The sequence below is a fragment of the Oncorhynchus keta genome, chromosome 31 (genome assembly GCF_023373465.1).
Source record: "Oncorhynchus keta strain PuntledgeMale-10-30-2019 chromosome 31, Oket_V2, whole genome shotgun sequence".
Taxonomy (NCBI): Eukaryota; Metazoa; Chordata; class Actinopteri; order Salmoniformes; family Salmonidae; genus Oncorhynchus; species Oncorhynchus keta.
The window spans coordinates 13,943,926-13,969,656 of record NC_068451.1 but is presented as its reverse complement, the minus strand read 5'-3'; the positions used below and the strand labels follow the sequence as shown (position 1 = coordinate 13,969,656).

General features: G+C 42.7%; 2 protein-coding genes across 15 annotated transcripts; both read left to right on the top strand.

The window, feature by feature from the left end:
- Positions 1-9: 9 nt before the first annotated feature.
- LOC118364500 (solute carrier family 22 member 13) lies at positions 10-12,381 on the top strand. Of its 12 annotated transcripts, none has more exons than XM_052489633.1 (12): positions 10-248; positions 446-2,374; positions 3,860-4,253; positions 7,972-8,075; positions 8,155-8,309; positions 8,483-8,651; positions 8,954-9,074; positions 9,217-9,311; positions 9,489-9,703; positions 9,886-9,994; positions 10,137-10,346; positions 10,454-12,381. In XM_052489633.1, the coding sequence occupies exons 3-12, from the start codon at positions 3,879-3,881 to the stop codon at positions 10,530-10,532; spliced, it is 1,632 nt and encodes a 543-aa protein (XP_052345593.1). In that variant the 5' UTR covers positions 10-248; positions 446-2,374; positions 3,860-3,878; the 3' UTR covers positions 10,533-12,381. The 12 variants fall into 12 exon arrangements, with proteins under 12 accessions (XP_052345593.1, XP_052345594.1, XP_035601971.1 ...); XM_052489634.1 differs by having other exon boundaries at positions 10-599; positions 1,406-2,374; XM_035746078.2 differs by having other exon boundaries at positions 10-682; positions 1,406-2,374.
- A 2,081-nt stretch (positions 12,382-14,462) lies between these two features.
- On the top strand, positions 14,463-25,326 carry LOC118364130 (potassium voltage-gated channel subfamily V member 1-like). Of its 3 annotated transcripts, none has more exons than XM_035745359.2 (3): positions 14,463-14,902; positions 17,092-18,120; positions 23,450-25,326. In XM_035745359.2, the coding sequence occupies exons 2-3, from the start codon at positions 17,139-17,141 to the stop codon at positions 23,980-23,982; spliced, it is 1,515 nt and encodes a 504-aa protein (XP_035601252.1). In that variant the 5' UTR covers positions 14,463-14,902; positions 17,092-17,138; the 3' UTR covers positions 23,983-25,326. The 3 variants fall into 3 exon arrangements, with proteins under 3 accessions (XP_035601252.1, XP_052345588.1, XP_052345589.1); XM_052489628.1 differs by having other exon boundaries at positions 16,064-18,120; XM_052489629.1 differs by lacking the exon at positions 14,463-14,902 and having other exon boundaries at positions 15,519-18,120.
- The last annotated feature ends 405 nt before the right edge of the window (positions 25,327-25,731 follow it).

The window sequence follows — 25,731 nt, the reverse complement described above, 5'->3', positions numbered from 1 at the left end:
CCCCGTCAAAGTCCGCAGCGAAGTCGGCTCAAAATGCGCGTTCAAAAGAACTGGTTACTCGGAGCGAAAAAATGCACTCCAACTGGGAAAAAAACATTTGAATGGTCAGCCAACTCGGAGTTCCAACTCGGGAACTCGGACCTCTTTCAAGAGCTCGGACTTTCCGATTTGAATATCACTGACGTCATGATTTGACCTTGTATTTTTCCGAGTTCACAGTTGTTTTGAACCGGCCATAAGCACATGGAGTAATGAGTATATTGTTGTTTTTTTTACATGCAAAAGTGATTGTTTTTGATAAAAACGCTTTATCTGCCTTCCCACCGAAGGCTAGTTCGGTCACTAGTTTGACTATTAGAATACATATTTTATGGAAAATAGATGTGTTTATGTTTCTGGACGATGCATCATGCTACCTTGTTGACAACATGATCTATTGGCGCAGATTCCTGTTCGAGTTGAAACTGGCGCTCCTCCCTCACGGCTTTTGCCGGTTCGCGTCACGGGCCATTGGCCGTTGCTACGCGGCTCAGGATAGTAGAACTCCCTCAAGAGTTAACATTTTGACACGTCAATTCATCAGTTAACTACACTGTACAGTAAGTACTTCGTGCTGCTACCACCTTTACCCTGTTGAGCAGGCAAAATAGGGGGGGCCAGGCAAGGGATTCACCTGGTAAAGGTAAGCCTTAAACTTGATGACACGACTTGCATTTGGGCTATTTCACAATATTAGTGCTTTTTCAGAATGGGATTTCTTCTATCCCACACTAGACTGAATATTTTAGGTCGACTTGATGGTCAGTAATAATAAGCTGAGTGTATTAATCAAAGGCCAGGTTGCTTTCTTGGGTTAAAATATAGGTTTATTTATGTAACTGGAAATAACATATTTGACCTTTTTTAAGAAAATTCTGCATCTTTGATGCACTGTACACTCTTTATGTATGCTACACTCGTTATGGTTAGCAAAAAGCAGGTACCATCAAAATAAATCTCTGACCAGGAGTAAAATGACAATCTCCATCAAAGTTGACAGGCTCGACCCAGACAACCATTCTGCCATTGCTAATGCTATAAATGCCAAGTTGTCATGTATTGTCATATTATGTCTTGTTCCTGTTCTTTCTCTTCACTCCGTCTCCCTCTGCTGGTCGTATTAGGTTACCTTCTCTTCCTCTCCTTCCCCCAGCTGTTCCTCATATTCTCTAACTACCTCGTTCACCCTTTTCCCACCTGTTCCCTTTTTCCCTCTGATTAGGTCTCTATTTCTCTCTCTGTTCCTGCTTCTGTCTTTGTCAGATTCTCGTTTGAGTTTCTCATGCCAGAACCAAACTATCGTCTTGTTTGCTTCACTCTTGTCCTGTCGGAATCTACCTGTTCATCTGATGCTACGTGTGATCAGGTACCTCTGTCCTCTTACGACCCGCGCCTACCCAGAGAGACCAGCAGTCTGTCGCCGCTCACCCAGCTATTCTCCTCTGCTGCTAAGAAGGGGACTCTAAACCCAGCTATTCTCCTCTGCTACTAAGAAGGGGACTCTTCTGTTATATTCAGAAGGACTTTATGATTCTTTTGTCGCCCTCTCTGCGGGTTGTCTATTTTGCCATTTTATACATCTGAAGAGGATCTATGTCTTCCCTGTGTTTTGACATTAAAAGACTCTGTATCTGTTAAACCGCTTTTGGGTCCTCACTCACGTGCATAACACACGTTTTCATCTGTAACCACATCATTACCTACACTAAACCTGTCAGACCTAACTGCATTTTTGTCAGCTATGCCACTCCCCACTGTTGAACCATGGGAAATGCACAGGAAACGACTCTCTGTTTCAACCAGAAAAGCCCCAGGTCCTGACCTCATCAGTGGCAGACTCATCAGGGAAGTCGCTGTTGCAATATCCACCCACCTGACTGACTTCTTCAATACCTCCCTGTGTGAAGGAGTGTGTCCACATCAATGGAAGGAGACAATAGTCCTGCTGCTGAAGAGTAATCCACAGAGGATTGACCAGCTACGGCCCATCTCACTCACGCCCCTTCTGTGTGAAGGTTTTGTTGCTGAATGGGCAACACAGGATATTCAAAAGAACATCTCCAAACAACAGTTTGGCTGCCTCAAGGGACGCTCAACCACCCACTGCCTGTACAGAACAGCAGACACTAGAGGCACCTCCAGCACATGGGTCCTGACAGACTACAGCAAGGCCTTTGCTCTTGTGGATCACACAATTGCAATGAAACACCTTTTGCAATTATCTGTCCGACCACAGATCCATTCCCATCCATTCCTGCCGTAGCCAGGGCAGCCGGCCTCCCCCAGGGCACACGGCTTGGTCCAATTGTTTTCGTGGCTCACGTCAATGGCGCAGGTAAGGGTGCTCTCGAGCGACTAGATGTTCTTTACCATTCGGCCATCACTGCACATCACTGCACTTTATACTCCTCTGTAAACTGGTCATCTCTGTATACCTGTCACAAGACCCACTGGTTGATGCTTATTTATAAAACCCTCTTAGAGGCCTCACTCCCCCCTATCTGAGATATAATCTATTGCCAGTCACATTCTGTTAAAGTCCCCAAAGCACACACATCCCTGGGTTGCTCGTCTTTTCAGTTCGCTGCAGCTAGTGACTGGAACGAGCTGCAACGAACACTCAAACTAGACAGTTTTATCTCAATCTCTTCATTCAATGATTCAATCATGGACACTCTTACTGACAGTTGTGGCTGCTTTGCGTGATGTATTATTGTCTCTACCTTCTTGCCCTTTGTGCTGTTGTCTGTGCCCAGTAATGTTTGTACCATGTTTTGTGTTGCTACCATGTTGTTGTCATGTTGTGTTGCTACCATGCTGTGTTGTCATGTGTTGCTGCCTTGTTATGTTGTCATAGGTCTCTCTTTATGTAGTGTTTTCTCTTGTCGTGATATGTGTTTTGTCCTGTGGGTGTGTGTGTATTTTTTTTTTAATCCCCCGCAGAAGTCCTTTTTGGTAGGCTGTCATTGTAAATAAGAATTTGTTCTTAACTGACTTGCCTAGTTAAATAAAGGTTGCATAAATAAAATAAATATCAGAGGGTACCCTATCCAACTCCTGGGCCTTTGTGGATGACCTGAACCTCATAGAATCAAGACACCTTCCTCCATTATACATCTCCGGCCACACACTTGAGGTTGTGTCCAGCACCAAAGTGCTTGGTGTTACACTCCAAGCCAACCTAAAATGGGACATACACATCTCCGACATTACCACAAAAGGGAACCGAAGGCTCTTCATGAAGAGCCATCATCACCACTTCAACCTGGAGTCCGGTCGCACCCACCTCTGCAGATCCTTTGCCCAGAAGCTTGCAAAATCCAAGGATTACAACTAATGGCTACCTCAGAAGAAAGGTCAATTCAGTGGCAGATCTACCCGATCCAAACTCAAACTGAACCTTCCCCCTACTCAGATTGACAGATATTACAACATCCCTATGCCTTTGTGAGACTGCTTAGTGCTGCTTAACTGTAATATTGTACTGTATACTGCATATCATATATTTTTATTTACTTACTTACTTGCCTATGTATGCTGCAATTCAGATTTTAGCTGACAATGTGTACAATTCAAAAATGATCCTTAAATATAATGTAATATATAACCATAAATTATTATTTTGATGTCCCTGAAGGAGAACCTTTTCTGGTTCTTAGACCTTTCTACCTGGAACCAACCTTTCTACCTGGAACCAAAAAGGGTTCTCCTAAAGGGATACCACTGGTCAAAGAATCCTTTAATAGTTTTAGGTAAGTAGCCCCTATTTTACAAAAGTGGTAGGCTCTCTTGGATTCATTTTCCAATGTCTTCCATGCAGGACCCCAGGCGAGAAGAGAATGGTTGCATTCGGAAAGATACTCCCAGTAGTTGGTGAGTTTGGAGCATTTCAAAATCGCCTGTTGTTGGCAATATCGATACCCAACATATTCATGGCCTTTCACATGTTCAGCCAAGTTTTCACAGGTATGAATTTTCCTCACCACTGCAACACCGACTGGATACTCGCCCGTGGACCCAAATTGACCTATGACCAACAGAAAAATCTCACACTTCCAATGAATGATGTCGGGGAATATGAGAGCTGTCGTATGTTCACACCGGTGGACTTGGACTTGGAAACAATTCAAGAGCAAGGAATCAACAGCACCATATATTGTACAGATGGGTGGGTTTATGACACACCCCAAGGAAACCCCACTCTGGTGACAGAGGTAGGGATGAGGTCAATAATTGCATTACCCCAGCCCAACTCCTATTGAACCCTATGCACTGCCTGTTGAGAAGTTCAGTTTTGTGCAGAAAGCCCAAGTTAGTTTGGTTCTGTGGTTCTTATGCTATTTGATTTGGCAGCTTGACAATCGTTTTCATAATGTCCCTAATTTTCTACTAAACGCTTAGACATCAATCACTATGTTCTGTGTTTTAAATCTGTGTCCCTTGAAGGCACTTGTTGTATATAAAATTGAACTCTGAAGTTTACATACACTTAGGTTGGAGTCATTAAAAGTAATTTTTTTCAACCACTCCACAAATTTCTTGTTCACAAACTATAGTTTTGGCAAGTCTGTTAGGACATCTACTATGTGCATGACACAAGACATTATTCCAACAATTGTTTACAGACAGATTATTTCACTTATAATTCACTGTATCACAATTCCAGTGGGTCAGAAGTTTACATACACTAAGTTGACTGTGCCTTTAAACAGCTTGGAAGATTCCAGAAAATTATGTCATGACTTTAGAAGCTTCTGTTAGGCTAATTGACATAATTTGAGTCAATTGGATGTGTACCTGCGGATGTATTTCAAGGCCTACCTTCAAACTCACTGCCTCTTTGCTTGACATCTTGGGAAAATCAAAAGAAATCAGCCAAGCCAAGAGATAAAAAATTGTGCACCTCCACAAGTCTGGTTCATCCTTGGGAGCATTTTCCAAATGCCTGAAAGTACCACGTTCATCTGTACAAACAATAGTACGCAAGTATAAACACCATGGGACCATGCAACCATCATACCACTCAGGAAGGAGACACGTTCTGTCTCCTAGAGGTGAATGTACTTGCGTGCGAAAAGTGCAAATCAATCCCAGAACAACAGCAAAGAACCTTGTGAAGATGCTGGAGGAAACAAGTATAAAAGTATCTATATCCACAGTAAAAACGAGTCCTATATCGACATAACCTGAAAGGCCACTCAGCAAGGAAGAAGCCACTGCTCCAAAACCGTCATATAAAAGCCAGACTACAGTTTGCAATTACACATGGGGACAAAGATCTTACTTTTTGGAGAAATGTCCTCTGGTCTGATGAAACGAAAATAGAACTGTTTGGCCATAATGACCATTGTTATGTTTGGAGGAAAAAGGGGGAGGCTTGGAAGCCGCAGAACCCCATCCCAACCATGAAGCACAGGGGTGGCAGCATCATGTTGTGGGGGTGCTTTGCTGCATTGCTGCAGGAGGGACTGGTGCACTTCACAAAATAAATGGCATCATGGGGTAGGAAAATTATGTGGATATATTGAAGCAACATCTCAAGACATCAGTCAGGAAGTTAAAGCTTGGTCACAAATGGGTCTTCCAAATGGACAATGACCCCAAGCATACTTCCAATGTTGAGGAAAAATGGCTTAAGGACAACAAAGTCAAGGTATTGGAGTGGCCCTCACAAAGCCCTGACCTCAATTCTATAGAAAATGTGTGGGCAGGACTGAAAAAGCATGTGTGAGCAAGGAGGCCTACAAATCTGACTCTGTTACACCAGCTCTGTCAGGAGGAATGGGCCAAAATTCACCCAACTTATTGTGGGAAGCTTGTGGAAGGCTACCTGAAATGTTTGACCCAAGTTAAACAATTTAAAGGCAATGCTACCAAATACTAATTGAGTGTATGTAAACTTCTGACCCACTGGGAATGTGATGGAAAAAATAAAAGCTGAAATAAATAATTCTCTACTATTATTCTGACATTTCACATTCTTAAAATAAAGTGGTGATCCTAACTGGTCTAAGACAGGGAATTTGTACTAGGATTACATGTCAAGAATTGTGGGAAAACTGAGTTTAAATGTATTTGGCTAAGGTGTATGTAAACTTCCGACTTCAACTGTATATCAGAGTTATACCTTAGTTATGTAAGAATGGCCTTGACTTGTTCATGAAGTCAATGCTTAGGTCTTGTTTTCAACCTTTATTCACTTTTCTATCCACAGATACAGTGCATTCCAAAAGTTTTCAGACCCCTTGACCTTTTTCCACATGGTGACATTACAGCCTTATTCTAAAATTGATCAAATCAGATAATTCCTCCTCAATCTACACACAATACCTGGTAATGAAAAAGCGAAAACAGTTTTGTTTTTTATTTTTTAAATATTTTTTTTAAAACATACCTTATTTACATAAATATTCAGACCCTTTGCTATGAGACTCAAAATCGAGCTCAAATGCATCCTGTTTCCATTGATCATCCTTGTGATGTTTCTCCCAACTTGATTAGAGTCCACCTGTGGTAAATTCAATTGATTGGACATGATTTGGAAAGGCACACACCTGTCTATATAAGGTCCCACAGTTGACAGTGCATGTCAGAGCAAAAACCAAGTCATGAGGTCGAAGGAATTGTCCTTAGAGCGCCGAGACAGGATTGTGTCGAGGCACAGATCTGGGGAAGGTTACCAAAAAATGTCTGCAGCATTGAAGGCCCCTAAGAACACAGTGGCCTCCATCATTCCTAAATGGAAGAAGTTTGGAACCACCAAGACTCTTCCTAGAGCTGGCAGCCCGGCCAAACTGAGCAATTGAGGGAGATGGGCCTTGGTCTGGGATGTGACCAAGAACCCGATGGTCACTCTGACAGAGCTCTAGAGTTCCTCTGTGGAGATGGTTGTCCTTCTGGAAGGTTCTCGTATCTCTCCTAAAGGACAACCATCTCTGCAGCACTCCAACAATCAGGCCTTTATGGTAGAGTGACCAGATGGAAGCCACTCTTCAGTAAAAGGTATGACAGCCCGCTTGGAGTTTGCCAAAAGGCACCTAAAGACTCTCAGACCATGAGAAACAAGATTCTCTAGTCTGATGAAACCAAGATTGAACTCTTTGACCTGAATGCCAAGTGTCACATCTGGAGGAAACCTGGCACCATCCTGACGGTGAAGCATGGTGGTGTTAGCATCCTGTTTTGGGGATGTTTTTCAGCGGCAGGGACTGCAAGACTGGTCAGGATCAAGGGAAGATGAACAGAGCAAAGTACAGAGAGATCATTGATGAAAACCTGCTCCAGGGCGCTCAGGACCTCATACTGGGGTGAAGGTTCACCTTCCAACAGGACAACGACCCTAAGCACACAGCCAAGACAACGCAGGAGTGGCTTTGGGACAAGTCTCTGAATTGCCTTGAGTGGTCTCAGTCAGAGCCCGGACTTGAACCTGATCTAACATCTCTGGAGAGATCTGAAAATAGCTTTGCAGTGATGCTCCCCATCCAACCTGATAGAGCTTGAGAGGATCTGCAGAGAAGAACGGGAGTAAATACAGGTGTGCCAAGCTTGTAGTGTCATCCCCACGAAGACTCGAGGCTGTAATCGCTGCCTAAAGGTGCTTCAACAAAGTACTGAGTAACGGGTCTGAATACTTATGTAGATGTGATATTTCAGTTGTATTTTTATAAAAACCTGTTTCGCTTTGTCATTATGGGGTATTGTGTGTAGATTGATGAGGGGGAAAAAAAACTATTTAATCAATTTTAGAATAAGGCTGTAACGTAACAAAATGTGGAAAATGTCAAAGGGTCTGAATACTTTCAGAATGCACTGTATCTGATATATTGTGAGATTAGGCATGTATGTTGCTTTTAATATGAAAAGAAGCCATCTATTTCCTTATCATCAAAGGAAACTAAATTCTCTCTTCTTTCCTTTCCTTCTCATCAGTTTAACCTGGTGTGTGACAACAAAGGTGTGAGTGAGGCATCACAGTCCATCTACATGACTGGCCTCCTAATAGGGTCCCTGGTGTTTGGACCTATGGCAGACAGGTAAAACACACAACCCACCTTTTAAATTGTCACAAGTTTAGTGAAGAGGTCACCCCAAAAATGTGAAATACCCCCGCAGGTTTGGTCGTCGCTTCGCCATCCTCGTTTCCCTACTCTTCCAATTGCTGTTTGGAGTGGCCGCTGCCTTCTCCCCCAACATCTATGTCTACATTAGCCTTCGGTTCGTGGTCGGCATGACAATATCAGGCATCGCCATGAACACATTTGTGCTAGGTGGGGCAATACTCCCAGGTTGTCTCTTACCACATAAACTCCCATCTCTAATCTCAATTAGCCAAAATATAACACCTTGTACTGTCTACAATCATCAAACAGTGTTTGACTATTGGGTGAGCTGACAGCCCCAAACTATTGTAGTGTGTGATAGTTATTTTCCTATTTGGAAGGGGCTGAGTGGACCAGTACATCTAAGCGGGCCCTCTTCACCATCCTCTCACAATGTTTCTATGCCGTGGGGCTGATGTTGCTGCCGTGGATCGCCTACGGGGTCCGCAACTGGAGGGCCCTGCAGCTGGTGCTTTCCAGCCCTGTCCTCCTACTGGCTGTCTACTTCTGGTGAGCCTGAATTTCATACCTTCTAGTGAGACTGACCTTCATACCTTATGGTGAGCCTGACCTTCATACCTTATGGTGAGCCTGACCTTCATACCTTATGGTGGCTTGTGCGTGGGCAGCGGGTAGAGGGAAGGAACGATTAAATTTCCCCCAGATACTCATGTAAGGTTTGATTTTTATGTGGATGAGTTTGTCCTCTCATCAAAGCAAAGGCTTTTTTATGTCTTTGGAATGGATATTTGGATGACCACACATTTTTGGGGGATTTGTAGACCAATATTGTGTGGTTGTGTACGCGCTAGGATTCTCCCAGAGTCGGCCCGTTGGCTACTAACTCAAGGCAGGCAGAATGAGGCCAGACAGGAGCTCCAGAGGGCAGCTGCGGTCAACAGGAGAGAGGTCCCCCAGTCATTACTCGACATGGTGATTTAACCATCCTTACTGGAATACATTTCATTTGGGGATACAGAATGTAAACATGTGATATATATATATATATATATATATATATATATATATGAAGTTGCATTTGTGGTGTAGATTATTTAGTTGCATCTTCTTCTAGCTGGAGGCTGAGAACACGTCTACAACGGGCAGTATGATGGACCTCTTCAAGATACCCAACCTGAGGAAACGTGCTCTCACCATGAGCTTCATCTGGTTCGTGTGACCAATGATGTAGCTAAATACAAACTCAACATCTGTTATGATCAATATTCAAAATACTGTTTAAATGCATTCATTCAGAACAAGTGTAGTGCATTCCAGCATGGAGTGCATTTCTTCATGCCCCATCTTGTTTATACAAGCTGTTTTTCCCACTCTCCCTTGGGGCAGGTTTGTGACCAGCCTGGTCTACTTCGGTGTGAGTCTTAACGTGGGACAATTTGGCCTGGACATCTACCTGACCCAGTTCATCTTTGGCCTGGCAGAGATTCTTTCTCGCCTGGGCTGCTACACCCTCCTGGAGCGCCTGGGCAGGAGGCCCTGTCAGGCAGGCACTCTCTTCTTTGGTGGAGCAGCTTGTCTCCTAATTCTTGCTATTCCTGAAGGTGACTACCGAAGGCTGTTTCCAGTTATGCAAATGCTCAACCATCTACCCTATCTGTGTTTATACTGTGTAGCATTCAAATTTTTATCTTCGTCCAATTTCCCTGAACTTGGTGTAGTTGGCCGTTATATTCTGAAACATACCTGTTGGTGGTACTTATTTCTGTCTTATTTTGACCCTTAGACCTTCCAGTATTGGTGACGGTCATTGCAGTGACTGGAAAGTTTGCTATAGCAGCCTCCTTCACTATTGTCTATGTATATACTGCTGAACTCTATCCTACCGTTGTAAGGTTAGTTACGTTCCCAATGTATACTGTTTATTACAGCAGAATAATAAACTCATTCTTCATACTGTGTATACATGTCAAAATGTATCCTCATCCACTTTTGGATACATTTATTGCAATGTCCTTCTTCATGTCGTCCTTGCAGACAGAATGGTGTGGGTCTGAACTCCATGTGTGCCCGTGGGGCGGGCATCCTGGTCCCTCTGATGCATCTGCTAGAGGTGTACCACCAGGCCCTGCCCATGCTCATCTGTGGCCTCCTGCCCTTCATCGGCGGGGGGCTGTGTTTTCTACTGCCAGAGACCCTCAACACTGAGCTCCAAGACTACATAGACCCACTCGTGGAGGAGACAATGTGGGTAACCCCTCTGTTTTAGACATTTTAGCTGTCTATATTTCAATTGTGAAGTATGTGAATTGAAGCAAGCACCATACTCATTGATTTGTACTTGTTGATCTTAGAACATCAGAGAGCGGGACTATTGAAAACGGACTCGATGAGGAGGAGAAACCAACTGAATTGAGGAGCTCAAAATTCTGATCACTGTCTGGTCCATACTCTCTGGAGGTGTGAGTTAGTTATTACTCTAAAATATCTCTTGTTTTTTATAAATGATACCACCCTTTTGGGACTAATTATTTGTTTAAATGAATGAATAATACAAAATGATTGATGTTGTGTATAAAATATGGACCCATCACAATATGAATCTTGGTGATCAGGGGTGCCATGGGGGGGATAATTCTAAGGGCCTGTGACTGAGGGCCCCTAAAAAAATATTAGAACATTAGGTTAAAAAATATATAGATGTTTTAGCCGACATCAATACAGGCAAACTTTTAGCAAGCTATTCATACTAAATCACTTGCCCCTGCTTGGTGCCAGGCCCAACAGATGCAGCTTCAGGCCCAGCAGCCCTGTCTCCCCATCCCCATACCCCTGAACCAGCCCTACTCCCAACCCAACCTCCCAAAGGAGGTGGGCAGCATTGTCAATTGGCATAATTGCAGGTACTGCAATGCATTGAGGACAGGAACATTTCTCTGACACAGAGGCAGCCAATATCAGAGCCTTAAAGGAAGAGATGCAGGCTCTTAGAGATGGATGGGAGTCTCTCCTGTCTGAGGCAACACTGATTGCTATGCAAATGGGTGTTGCACCTCAATTTAGCAAGGAACACAGCTGCCAGAGGAAAAGGAAGAGATTCCATGATGAGACCTCTCAAGAGGAGACAGCTCAGGACAGTGCAACAACGGTGTTTCGGAACACAGTGTTTTTTTTACTGCTATGGACACCATCACAAGTGACTTTGACACTAGGTTCCACACCACTGAAACAATTGTAGAATCATTTTCTTCTGTTCTGAAAGTTGGGCAGATTAGTGAGGATAAAGTCCCTTCTGTGTGCCAACCACTGATCATGAGGTATTCCAGAGGTTTTACACCTGAGTTTCAAAATGAAGTAAGACACCTGAACACTGTATATGCTGCCACTTTCCCCCTATCTTGTACCCTCTTGGTCTCCTGAATGCAATTTGGAAGATGCAGCTGCAAAGCATTGTTGGAGAAGTGTGCATTGCTTTACCTATATTTTGCACACTGCCTATGACTGTTGCTGGTGGTGAGAGAGCTTTCAGTAAGCTAAAACTGCTAAACTATTTGAGGTCCATTATGTCCCAGGACAGGCTTTGCAGTCTTGCCATGCTGTCCATTGAAAGTCTGTTAGCTAGAAAGCTGGACTTCAAGACTTGATCAGTGACTTTGCTATTAAGAAGGCCCGGTGCTGGGCTCTTGGTGAGTAAGGCTGAGCAAGAGCCAGTGAGAACTGTTAAATGGCATGGATATTGGATCACTACACACATGATGCCCACAGGCTGAGAACCAGACAGAACAGGATGTATCTCAAAGTAATGGCTGGATTGCCATAAAATATGTTGTGCACGATCAAGACCCCAAGTGAAAGAAACTTATTGATTTGGTGACCACTTGACCTTTCCTCTAGCGCCACCATCAGGCCTTTTCATTTCCGTTTTATTTTCCATTTTCAGTTTCCACTTTTACAGCAGCTTATTTTCCAGTTGGTATGTAATACTTAGTTAAAAAATCTGCTGCTGATTTTATTATTTTGTTTGTTATATCATTCTATAGATGATGTTAATTTATTGTAGTTGCATAGGATAATGTATATTTAAGTTATTTATTTGAAGTTATTCATTAATGTTAAGAGAATTTTCCATTCAAGAATTGTACCATTAAAATTTCATTTAGACTGTAAAAGATGGCCTTTAGTACATTTCTTATAGAGGGTATCAGTCTTTGAACAAATATTGAATTCCACTGTATGCAGAATGTTGCATGCATGTCGGCACAGTGTTATATTTTCACAGCTCACTGTCAGTATATATCGTACAGTAAATATTGGACTACAAGATAGTTGCAAGCCTGCAAAAAGGTAGTGTTATTTAAAGCTTTGAATGGCTTCGATTGGGTTCTGAAGGTGTGTGGTGATGGCAATTGCACAGGGTTGGTGTGGCCTGTGGTGATGGGGCCCAAAATCCCTGGCAGCGCCCCTGTTGGTGATACCTCTCATGAACAGCAGATGGTGCAAAGTAACTTTTCAATGGGAGAAACGGTAGAGTTTACAGTGCCTCTGGAAACTGCCCTCAAATTGCTTAGATAAATGTTAGTGGGACTGCAGATAAATTAAAAAGTCTCAATAGCACAATAGTATACTATTGATATAAACTCAGCAAAAAAAGAAACGTCCTCTCACTGTCAATTGCGTTTATTTTCAGCAAACTTAACATGTGTAAATATTTGTATAAACATAACAAAGATTCGACAGCTGTCTGGTCCAGCGACGGTGGGTTTGTGCCCATAGGCAACGTTGTTACCGGTGATGTCTGGTGAGGACCTGCCTGAGGGCCAACAAGCCCTCAGTCCATCCTCTCTCAGCCTATTGCGGACAGTCTGGGTACTGATGGAGGGATTGTGCGTTCCTGGTGTAACTCGGGCAGTTGTTGTTGCCATCCTGTACCTGTCCCGCAGGTGTGATGTTCGGATGTACCGAACCTGTGCAGGTGTTGTTTTACGTGGTCTGCCACTGCAAGGACAATCAGCTGTCCGTCCTGTCTTCCTGTAGTGCTGTCTTAGGCGTCTCACAGTACGAACATTGTAATTTATTGCCATGGGTACATCTGCAGTCCTCATGCCTCCTTGCAGCATTCCTAAGGCACGTTCACACAGATGAGCAGGGACCCTGGGCATCTTTCTTTTGGTGTTTTTCAGAGTCAGTAGAAAGGCCTCTAGTGTCCTAAGTTTTCTTAACTGTGACCTTAATTGCCTACCGTCTGAAAGCTATTAGTGTCTTAACGACCGTTCCACAGGTGCATGTTAATTAATTGGTTATGGTTCATTGAACAAGCATGGGAAACAGTGTTTAAACCCTTTACAATGAAGTTATTTAGATTTTTACAAATTATCTTTGAAAGTCAGGGTCCTGAAAAGGGGATGTTTCTTTGCTGGGTTTATTAACTCTGTAGCCATATGAACTTGAAACCATCATTTTTGGTAGACACTGAACAGATAAACCTGGATCCTGATGTCCTGCATGTCACTTAGGGCCCATTATATCCTGTTTTATACATTTTCTTTCCATGCACACGGGTGAACAATGTGAGAAGCGCCACCTATATATGGACAGTAATTGCATGTCTGGAGAGCTGTGGAGGTGCAGTCACAGCAGACAACCTGTCGCAACTCTTTTATAATGCTTCCATAATTGTCATGGGAAGTGAAGAAAAGACCCCAGGGCTTTCTGGGGTCAACGGAAGGTGATCTGTGACAAGTAGAGACGAAATGGGAATTCATGAACCTACCTTTGAAAATGGTGTCCTGGATCTGTACAAATAGATGTGGATATTTTAAGCAGCAAAATCCTACAAAAATTACTTTGACGTTTCTCCTCTTCCTTGGCTTCCTCTCATAGAAACAAGGAAGGAAAATAAATATCATTAAAAAACTGAAATGGCAGGGGAAATTTTAATTGAGGGCCCCTGGCTCTGTCTGATTCAAAGCAAATGATTGGGGGACTTTTGCAAATGCATATGAGCTGATGTTAACAATGGTGCATGTAGATGAGCCCCTTTTCAGAGACATGTTTGAATGGACAAAAAAATGTGTTGCAGTTAGAAAACCTTTGAGATGGGTCACATTTTTCTGATGGAACAATTTTGTAAAATTGTTTAAAATGCCATTTCTCTGGAAATATCAATCTGCATAACTTAATATCATTAATGATAAGCCAGCGTTCAAAACTCATGAAATATTTATTTTAATGTTTTTTAATATGAATAGAGTAAATTGGATTTTTAAAGATCCATAATAAGACATCTATCTGCATGCTCTATATTCAGAAAAACAGTTCGCTCCTGACGCCACTCCTTGCGTGTGCTCGTTGCTACTCAACGTTTTGAAAAAGCACCGCGAGCTAAAAGGGTTAGAACAATCCGGAATCATTGGTTCCTCCATACCATAACATTAACCCCTACCATTAACCATAACCCTTACCTAACCATAACCTTAAACCATTTTTGTATTTCAACTTTAAAGGGATAGGGACGTCCAAAGGATCCACAATAACAAGGACAGAGCCAAGATGGTCGAGTGCGCGGTGCGCATCTGAGGTCATAGAACTGTCTGAAACGCACGGAGTTTTGTCATGTTTTCTTCGAGTAACTTGCGCTCTTTTTCACTTCTGCTCGCAAGAAGATAAGAATCATAACCAACACTCGTGTCAAAACGCATAACTGGCTGTTTTACGCAGAGTATAAAAAATAACTTGGCTAATGGAGAGAATGGAAATCTCAACCATCCCTTTTATCAAGATGAAAACTCTCGATATATAGCCAGGTAAGACCAATCTTTTTCCCCTTGTTAAGTTGTTAAATTGGCTAAATTATATTAATCGGGCTAGTTTCGTGACTACTACTGTAGTTTGGTGGTCCTCTTGATACAGTACAGCCTAATCTTTCAGAGATGGTTAATTCCAGTAACCTAATTTCTCTGACAACAAATAACTATTTAATGCAAAACGTATTAATACTTTATTTCAATGTAATAAATAATTGACAGCAACTTATATTGCATATTTATTCATGATTTATATAATAACAAGAATATCTACAGCTATTTGTCATTAGAAACACATGTGGTGCTCTTATGACATAATACAAACTGCTCACCCATTAGGCTTACAAAATGTAGGTAGTTATTTTATTTGCAAGTGAAATTAAAAACATGAGTACATTTCGTTTTCATTATGATGTTAAGCCAGTAATATAATGTTGTTGTAGTTATTGTATAATAGGATGCCATTTTACAATGTTATTGTCTAGACACCCCCATTTATCCTGCCTTTTCTGTCATGTATTTTTTTTAACTAGGCAAGTCAGTTAATAAGAACAAATTCTTATTTACAATGACGGCCAACACCGGCCAAACTCAGACGACGCTGGGCCAATTGTGCGCCGCCCTATGGCACCAATCACGGCCAGTTATGATACAGTTTGCTCATCAAATATCTTCTGCAATGACCACATTCGTTAACGTGATTGCCTGCACGAAAATCCAATTTACTCGTGATTCTGGCGTCTTATTTTATTTTCTCATTATATGTGTATTTGCTCACACAGCCACATAGATACATTAGAAACACGTAGAGTTAACATAATCAGAATATCTCCATACTCAGTAACTTGTTTGGTAGGATCAGACGTTTTTGATTTAAATTGCAATTGACAGTTTGCCCTGTAACGTCTGCTTCCAACTCACACTCTCAAACACGTAGATCCCCTGAATGCAGCTCACTCTCCACACCACAATCACCTGAATTCTAATCACCTGTATGTCATTATCATACACTATTTAGTTCAGTTCTTTGCACCCCATCACTGAGGTATTGTTTGTTTTGTGACACGCTCTGTTTTTCCCGTGATTTACTCCTCCCGTGTATGATCGTTTTTGCCTGCCTCACTAACGACGACTTTTGCATATTCCCTGCCTGTTCCTTAGCCTATCGGATTTCCTGTTATCAACATATGATCTCCCGGACGATGTTACTAGCCTTTTCCCTGCCTGTACTGTTGCGCTTTTGGACTCCCTGTGTATGACCTTCTGCCTGCCCCTGGACCCAGCTACCTGCCTCCTCCTGTGGTCCTTTACAATAAACACCTGCTGCGCCCTGTGCTTGAAACCAGCTCTGTCTCCCCTCGTGTTCATTACATAACCCGTTTGGATGTGTCACAATATCAATTGATATAGCATAGGTATTATCTTCCTCCTTTCACTTAAAATGGAGGAAAATCATCATCACCTTCACCACTTTTACACACAGAGCATGTTTTCACTATATGGTCGTTCCTTTCGGTCATGACAGGTGAACACATTCTACAGTGTCTGTGTTCTTGCCAACAGATCAACTGCTCTGATAAATCTTGAAAAATGGATATCTTTTAAATATGTGCGACTTAATTACCACCATGAGGATGTTAGATAGCAGATAGACTTAACAAAGGGAATTAATGATTGCGGGAATAGGAATATTAGTTGTATTAATTAGGTAGGCCAGCTAAAATATTTAAATCTCCACAAAGAGCTTTGAATAACTAGGACACGGCCAGAGGCTCTTTCCCTGTCTTTCCCTCTCTCTCACTCCCCTCTCTTTCTCTCACGTTCTCTCTCCCCCTCTCACTCATTTGATGTCTGACACGATGCTCTTAGTAGGAGCAGCCAATGAAATGTGGATTCCTTCATTCAGGGAGCAGAAGGAGTTTAACTGAGAATTAGGGATAACTAATGGCTGCTTCTAGCCAAGCTGTAAAATGTATTCCCTTGCCACAAGGCTAATAGGCTACACAGGGGATGGAACACGCAGGGACAGAGTAGAGAATTCCTCTTGGAATTATTATGAAGATTCTGACTTACATGTTAACTGTTCTCTAGGTGGTCTTAATTGGCTTTGGTGCCAATCACTATTTTGAACCTGAACAACTGTTGACCTCAGTGTTTTACCTGTTCCTTGATACCCAACTGCACTCCAGGTGCCCTTCAGGTTTTCCCCTCCACCCCAGGCAGGCCTGTAACCGCCATGATGAGCAGCTCATCCAGCCCAGCTGAGTTCTACAAGGACAGCACCTCCCTCCTGTCCATAGACTCCAGTGTCTTCTACAGCGAGCCCCCTCCTGTCTGTGGCGACCCACTGGATGTCTTCACCATCAATGTGGGTGGCAGCCGCTACGTTCTCTCCCAGGAGCTGCTGGCATCCCACCCAGAAACCCGGCTGGGCAAGCTGGCCCTGTCCACACGGGACTCTGCCCAAGAGCTCTGCGACGACACTGACTTCCTGGAGAATGAGTTCTTCTTCGACCGCAACTCACAGACCTTCCAGTATGTGATAAACTTCTACCGCACAGGCCACTTGCATGTCAGGGAGGAGCTTTGCGTGCTCTCCTTCCTCCAGGAGATTGAGTACTGGGGCATCGACGAGCTCTGCATCGATCCCTGCTGCCGGGGACGCTACTACCGCCGCAAGGAGCTCAAGGAGAGCCTGGACATGCGGAACGAGGCTGAGGCTGACGAAAGCCAGGACGAAGACTTCAACGATGCCGCGTGCCCAGATCTCCGCCGGCGCCTGTGGGACCTGCTGGAGAAGCCAGAGTCTTCACGAGCGGCACGCGCCTTCGGCACGCTGTCAATCATCTTCGTGGCGGTATCCATTGTCAACATTGTGCTCATCTCGCTGGACCTGGGGGATGTGGGTGGGAACGGTGACGAGAGTGGGGGCACTGACAGGGGTACACCTTTCTTCGTGGATGCACTGGAATATGTGTGCGTGGTGTGGTTCACTGGCGAGCTGGTGCTACGCTTCATCTGCGTACGCGACAAGTGCCGCTTCACCCGTAGCGTTCCCAATGTGATCGACCTGCTAGCCATCCTGCCCTTCTATGTGACTCTGGCAGTTGAGATTCTGCACGGTGGCTCTACAGAGCTGGAGAACATGGGACGCGTGGTGCAGTTGCTCAGGCTCATGAGGTCCCTGCGCATGCTCAAACTGGGACGCCACTCCACAGGTAATGTAGTCATCTATCTATACATACTATCAAGGTAAGACCCAAGTGCAGACTATGTGAAGTAACAATGTTTGACAACAGGGGCAGGCAAACAACAGGTCAAGGCAGACCTGGGATGGATAATCCAGAGTAGGAGCAAAGGTACAGGACGGCAGGCAGACTCAGGGTCAGGCAGAGTGGTCAGGCGGGCAGGTACAGGGTCAGGCAGAGTGGTCAGGTGGGCAGGTACAGGGTCAGGACAGGCAAGGGTCAAAATCCACGAGGGCGAGAAAAAGAGAGGCTGGGAAAAGACAGGAGCTGACAGGACGAACGCTGGTAAACTTGACAAACTAGACAAACTGGCAACAGACAAACAGAAAACACAGGTATAAGTACACAGGGGATAATGGGGAATATGGGCGACACCTGGAGGGGGGTGGAGACAAGCATAAGGACAGGTGAAACCGATCAGGGCGTGACACATACAGTATAATCATTTGTAGTAGTCACCTGGAATGCATTTCAATTAACAGGTGTGCCTTGTTCAAAGTTAATTTGTAGAATTTCTTACCTTCTTAATGCGTTTGAGCCAATCAGTTGTGTTGGGACAAGGTAGGGGTGGTATACATAAGGTAGCCCTATTTGGTAAAAGACCAAGTCGAAATGGCAAGAACAGCTCAAATAAGCAAATAAAATGACAGTCAGTCAATCATTACTTTAGGACATGAAGATCAGTCAATCTGGAAAATTTCAAGAACTCAAGTGCAGTCGCAAAAAAACATCATGCCCTATGATGGAGAACCACCACAGGAAATGAAGACCCAGAGTTACCTCTGCTGCAGAGGATAAGTTCATTAGAGTTACCAGCCTCAGAAATTGCAGCCCAAATAAATGCTTCACAGAGAACTAAATAGCAAGAGTGAGAAAGGGAATGATGACAGGCTAGGAGAAGGAGAAAAAAATATTCATTCATATTTCACAAATTTCCTCAGGGAATTGAGAAAGGGGGGCCTGACAGGTGAATGTTCCTGAGTCCAGTTGTGTGTGTCTGTGTAAATTTGCATCCGTGTGCATGAATGGCTTGGATGTTGCGGATTTTGGCGAGGGATTGTGAAATATTCCCTCTAGTATGCTACTTCAACAAATTGGTAAGTATAGCATCAGGAAAAGAAAGAGAGAAAAATAGATTTCTCCCTCTGGGTGATGGCAATTAATAAAACAGATGCTTTTAGGGGAAAATTGTGGATTTACAGGGCATATTCTCCACTTTGTCTACATGCTGGTACATCTTGATATCCTTGAGGAGTCTATGACATTTGCTCAGTTTAAGTCCCATGATCTGACTAAAGTGACTTTAGTCAAACTATATAAAAGCAGGAGTGTTCTTGCCATGTGTGTGACAATATGTCTGTAACAATATCCTGAACAAAGCTGCATCCCGATAAATGTATCATTTTGCAAACAAAGATAAGTTTGCTCTACAGACCGCTAGAGGAAAAAAACTACAGCCTCCTTTTTATACTTATCTCCTATTTGAATATAATATCACTCTTTCCTCTGCTCCTGAAGCTCTCTGGACACAGCACTCAGGGTGTCTTTCTAATCTGATTAGATAAAGGGAAAAAAAGATCAGGCAAAAGCAATATGAAAACAGATACCTGAAGCTCAGGGAGACGGTAAAACTGGCGTTGTCCTTGAGACTGTGTTATTATTATGAACCCTCCTTGTTTGTGCTCTTGGAAAGCACCCATATAATCTAATAAAGGACCCAGCTAGCACACAACGTTCTGAGAACCATATGTTTCTTAGAGCTTGGTGAGAGCGTGGTTGTCCTATGGTTGTTTTGCATACAACCTTCCCACATACGTCTTGGAATGGTGCAAGATAGTTGCTTGACTTTGTAACATTCTCAGCACATTTAAGGAACTTGACAAAAAAAATTGCTTCAACAAAACGTGTCCTAAATGTTCAAACATGGTTACAATTCATTTCAATTTTGGTAATGTTCTAAGAATGCTCTCCAACTCGTTTGAAATTGGGAATGTTCTCAAATAGTTCAGAGAATGTTAAGAAATGTCAGAACTTCAGCATAACGTTTCCTTTAGGTTTTATCATGGTTCTATTTCAAGTCATATTCTCACATTGTTTCCCGAGAACGTTAAGATACAACGTTCTTCTGTGTGAATTTCAGTAGTTCAGCATAATGTTTCCTATAGGTTTCCTCATTATGAAAACTTCCATAAAACCACAAGAAAACTTCAGTAATGTTCAGAGAACATTTTAGGAATGTGAATGAAAAATATATACATTCTGTTCTCAGCATCAACAAAACTCACTATCATCCATCTTGTTAAGTGTTCATTTAAAATGTTTGAATAGACTATAATAAACAGCTTTGTATGAGCAGTGGCACAATGGACTAATTCCATGGATAGAGAACAGATGAGCATAGGTATGAATCTTACTGACGCTGTGCCATAAAAATGTTTTTTATTTGTTTGATGATTAATGCCTAAGCAGATAAATGTCCATGTGTCCTATCTGTGCTTGGAGTTCAACATCGTTAATCCAAACTAAGCTTGCAGTGTTAAGGCTTATTGAAACATGTTCTCAGAACATGATTTAATTACCTTCAAATAACCTATAAATAGTCAAACGTTCTCAGAACCTACCTAAAAATGTACCCAGAACAGGCAAAATGTTCACTTCTGTTCTCAGAACCTACCTAAAAATGTACCCAGAACAGGCAAAATGTTCACTTCTGTTCTCAGAACCTACCTAAAAATGTACCCAGAACAGGCAAAATGTTCACTTCTGTTCTCAGAACCTACCTAAAAATGTACCCAGAACAGGCAAAATGTTCACTTCTGTTCTCAGAACCTACCTAAAAATGTACCCAGAACAGGCAATGTTCACTTCTGTTCTCAGAACCTACCTAAAAATGTACCCAGAACAGGCAAAATGTTCACTTCTGTTCTCAGAACCTACCTAAAAATGTACACAGAACAGGCAATGTTCACTTCTGTTCTCAGAACCTACCTAAAAATGTACCCAGAACAGGCAAAATGTTCACTTCTGTTCTCAGAACCTACCTAAAAATGTACCCAGAACAGGCAAAATGTTCACTTCTGTTCTCAGAACCTACCTAAAAATGTACCCAGAACAGGCAAAATGTTCACTTCTGTTCTCAGAACCTACCTAAAAATGTACCCAGAACAGGCAATGTTCACTTCTGTTCTCAGAACCTACCTAAAAATGTACCCAGAACAGGCAAAATGTTCACTTCTGTTCTCAGAACCTACCTAAAAATGTACCCAGAACAGGCAAAATGTTCACTTCTGTTCTCAGAACCTACCTAAAAATGTACCCAGAACAGGCAATGTTCACTTCTGTTCTCAGAACCTACCTAAAAATGTACCCAGAACAGGCAAAATGTTCACTTCTGTTCTCAGAACCTACCTAAAAATGTACCCAGAACAGGCAAAATGTTCACTTCTGTTCTCAGAACCTACCTAAAAATGTACCCAGAACAGGCAAAATGTTCACTTCTGTTCTCAGAACCTACCTAAAAATGTACCCAGAACAGGCAAAATGTTCACTTCTGTTCTCAGAATGTTCAATAAACGTTCAGTTTTACCGCTCAGGAAACTTATGGCTTCATTTCCAGAACCAATGGAAACCAAAAACGGGCTTTCCCACAACTTCCAAAGAACCAAATGTGCTAGCTAGGTCTCATTTTGATCCCATATAGTTTCACAATAGTGTTTCAGTTGATCAAATCAAATGTTATTGGTCACATACACATGGTTAGCAGATGTTAATGCAAGTGTAGCGAAATGCTTGTGCTTCTAGTTCCGACAGTGTAGTAATATCTAACAAGTAATCTAACAATTTCACAACAACTACCTTATACACACAAATGTAAAGGGATGAATAGAATATTTACATGTAAATATATGGATGAGCGATGTTGTGTGGCATAGGCAAGATGCAGTAGATGGTATAGAATAAAGTATATTCATGAGATGAGTAATGTAGGATATGTAAACATAATTAAAGTGGCGTCATTTAAAGTGACAAGTGATTACCTTTTAAGTTCATTTATTTAAGTGGCCAGAGATTTGAAAAAAAAAGAACATCAATTAAACTTGGTAAACTTCACCCAATATCTATTTTCTACTTGAGGAGTTTTGAGAGCTTTTCAAGCAATCTCAGCGTGTGAATAGTCCTACCACCTGCTCAATCTCAGCGTATGAATAGTCCTACCACCTGCTTAATCTCAGCGTGTGAATAGTCCTACCACCTGCTCAATCTCAGTGTGTGAATAGTCCTACCACCTGCTCAATCTCAGCATGTGAATAGTCCTACCACCTGCTCAATCTCAACGTGTGAATAGTCCTACCACCTGCTCAGTCTCAACGTGTGAATAGTCCTACCACCTGCTTAATCTCAGCGTGTGAATAATCCTACCACCTGCTCAATCTCAGCGTGTGAATAGTCCTACCACCTGCTCAATCTCAGCGTGTGAATAGTCCTACCACCTGCTCAATCTCAGCGTGCGAATAGTCCTACCACCTGCTCAATCTCAGCGTGCGAATAGTTCTACCAACCGCTTAATCTCAGCATGTGAATAGTCCTACCACCTGCTCAATCTCAGCGTGTGAATAGTCCTACCACCTGCTCAATCTCAGCGTGTGAATAGTCCTACCACCTGCTTAATCTCAGCATGTGAATAGTCCTACCACCTGCTCAATGTCAGCGTGTGAATAGTCCTACCACCTGCTTAATCTCAGCATTTGAATAGTCCTACCACCTGCTCAATCTCAGCGTGTGAATAGTTCTATCACCTGCTCAATCTCAGCGTGTGAATAGTTCTATCACCTGCTCAATCTCAGCGTGTGAATAGTTCTACCACCTGCTCAGTTGTGTATATTTACAGTTTTTGCACTTGTTTTAACTGCCAGCTTGCTGTTAAACTTTCCCCACTAAACTCAGTCATGAGTTTCGCACATCAACACTTGTTGTTGTTTACATGAGCTGTTTGTGGAATACAGTGTATACATTGGATAGATGCACTACAGTACCTTCATGTTAGGCAAGTGAGTATTAAGACTGATTTAAGAGTTAATTATTCAGGTAAACTATTTTGCATACCATCAAAAGTGTACACTTTCAGCACGGTCTTCCTACAGATGGCATCATTCTAACGCGTCAGTGCAGACAGCCGTCGGACTATCTAACGTTAGACAATGCACTTTCAGGTGTACGACCTGAATAATTAATCTGTCATTTAATCTCCTTTACAAGATGTAAAATTAACCCCAGCACTCTGTATCCCTGTATCTCCCAGGCCTCAAGTCCCTGGGCTTGACCATCACCCAGTGCTACGAGGAGGTGGGTCTCCTGCTCCTCTTCCTCTCCGTGGGCATCTCCATCTTCGCCATGGTGGAGTTTGCCCTGGAGCATGACATCCCCGGTACCTCCTTCAGCAGCGTGCCGTGTGCCTGGTGGTGGGCCACCACCTCCATGACCACGGTGGGCTACGGAGACATCCGCCCCGACACCACCCTGGGCAAGGTGCTGGCCTTTCTCTGCATCTTGTCTGGAATCCTCATCTTGGCACTGCCCATTGCTATCATCAACGACCGCTTCTCTGCCTGCTACTTCACTCTCAAGATGAAGGAGGCGGCGCTGCGGCACGGGGAGGCGCTCAAGAGGCTGGCGCGGGGTTCGCTGGGTGACTCTGAGGTGGGTGGGGCAGCAAGGGGAGGAGGGGTGAACCTGAGAGATGTTTACGCCAGGAGTGTGACGGAGATGCTGAAGCTGCAGGGGAGGGAGAGGGCCAGCACACGGAGTAGTGGAGGGGGTGAGCTCTGGTGGTAGTGTGGAAGACGGACCACAAGGGCAGCTGTGGAGAAAAAGCTATGGAAAAAGTGAAGTCAATTGGGTTCAAGAAGGAATCTGAAGTTGGGGGAAACAACAACATTGGCTGCTCCACCACTGTTGTTTTTGTTGCTGAGCTGAGGAGCATTGCGAATCGTGGTAAATATTTTAATCGGTTCATACTGTGCTCTTTTATCGCACGTGCAATGATGTCAGAGGGGGAAAAACATTGGAAGCGGACGTGGTTGTTTCACCATTAAGGATTCCAGCTTTAGGAATACCATCAGAATATGACAAAAGTGTGTACAATGTATAGGACATATCTAAAGGATGATGGGGGGACAATTACTTAAATGTCACCTGAAAGATTTGCCACAACTTTCATGTCTAACCTTTTTCGGTGTTGTGTTCTCTGACACAACTGTGGCATGTTCTGTCTCCTCTGTATGACACATGACCATCTGATCATTTATCACTCCAGTGTTAATCTGCAAAATTGTAATTATTCGCCTACCTCCTCATGCCTTTTGCACACAATGTATACAGACTATTTTTTTCTACTGTGTTATTGACTTGCTTATTGTTTATTCCATGTATAACTGTGTTGTTGTCTGTTCACACTGCTATGCTTTATCTTGGCCAGGTCGCAGTTGTAAATGAGAACTTGTTCTCAACTAGCCTACCTGGTTAAATAAAGGTTAAATACAAAATGTTTTTTTTTTAAGTGTCACATAGACGGGATGTACAGTATAGACTGAATTATAGACTGAATGATATTGTGTTTGATATTTCAAAACTTTTCTCCACTGAAAGATGCAGTATGTTGTGGTGTATAGAAAAACATGATTTCATTGGAGAGCAATAAACAGATTGGACTTCTTCTTCACCCCGATCTCTTTTACCTGCGGGGTCACTGTGAAATACCTTAAGGGCGCTGGGAGGCGGAGTCTCCGAGTCAAGTCTGAATGCAGAGCACACACAAATATCCTGAACTGGTTAAAGTAATTCCACAGGGTAGGTTTAACAGAGCAAATTAAACGTGGCCATACTTTATCAATCATTTAACATCAGTGATACTATTGAGGCCTGTATAGCATTTTGGAGGTCATCCAACGCTATTGTTTGAACTAAATATAGGCAAATATAGGCTGAGGGTTTCAAGCTATGATTGATTTCAAATGGAATTTTGATAATAATATAATTACAATATATGTTGGATTCAGGTCTGTGGAGATCTTCACAATTGCTGTAATAATCTGTTTAGAATCTCAAAAAGCTCTGACCACTTGCACCATGTATTTAAATAATCTCAATTGCAATCCAGGTCATTTGGTTGTGTTAGTATATGAAGTACAGTGATAACACGTTAAGTTGTTGTATAAATGAATAAACAAACTATCTTGTATTCTCATTTGAACGTTGTTGTGCTTTTAAATGGTTGAAAGCACAGTGATAACACATTTTGGTGACAACAACCAAAAATCTGACATTTGATTTTCCATTGGAATTTGGTTGTGCTTTTAAATCAAATCAAATCCAAATTTATTTGTCACATACACATGGTTAGCAGATGTTAATGCGAGTGTAGCGAAATGCTTGTGCTTCTAGTTCCCACAATGCAGTGATAACCAACAAGTAATCTAACTAACAATAAGGGGATAAAGAATATGTACATAAGGATATATGAATGAGTGATGGTACAGAGCAGCATACAGTAGATGGTATCGAGTACAGTATATACATATGAGA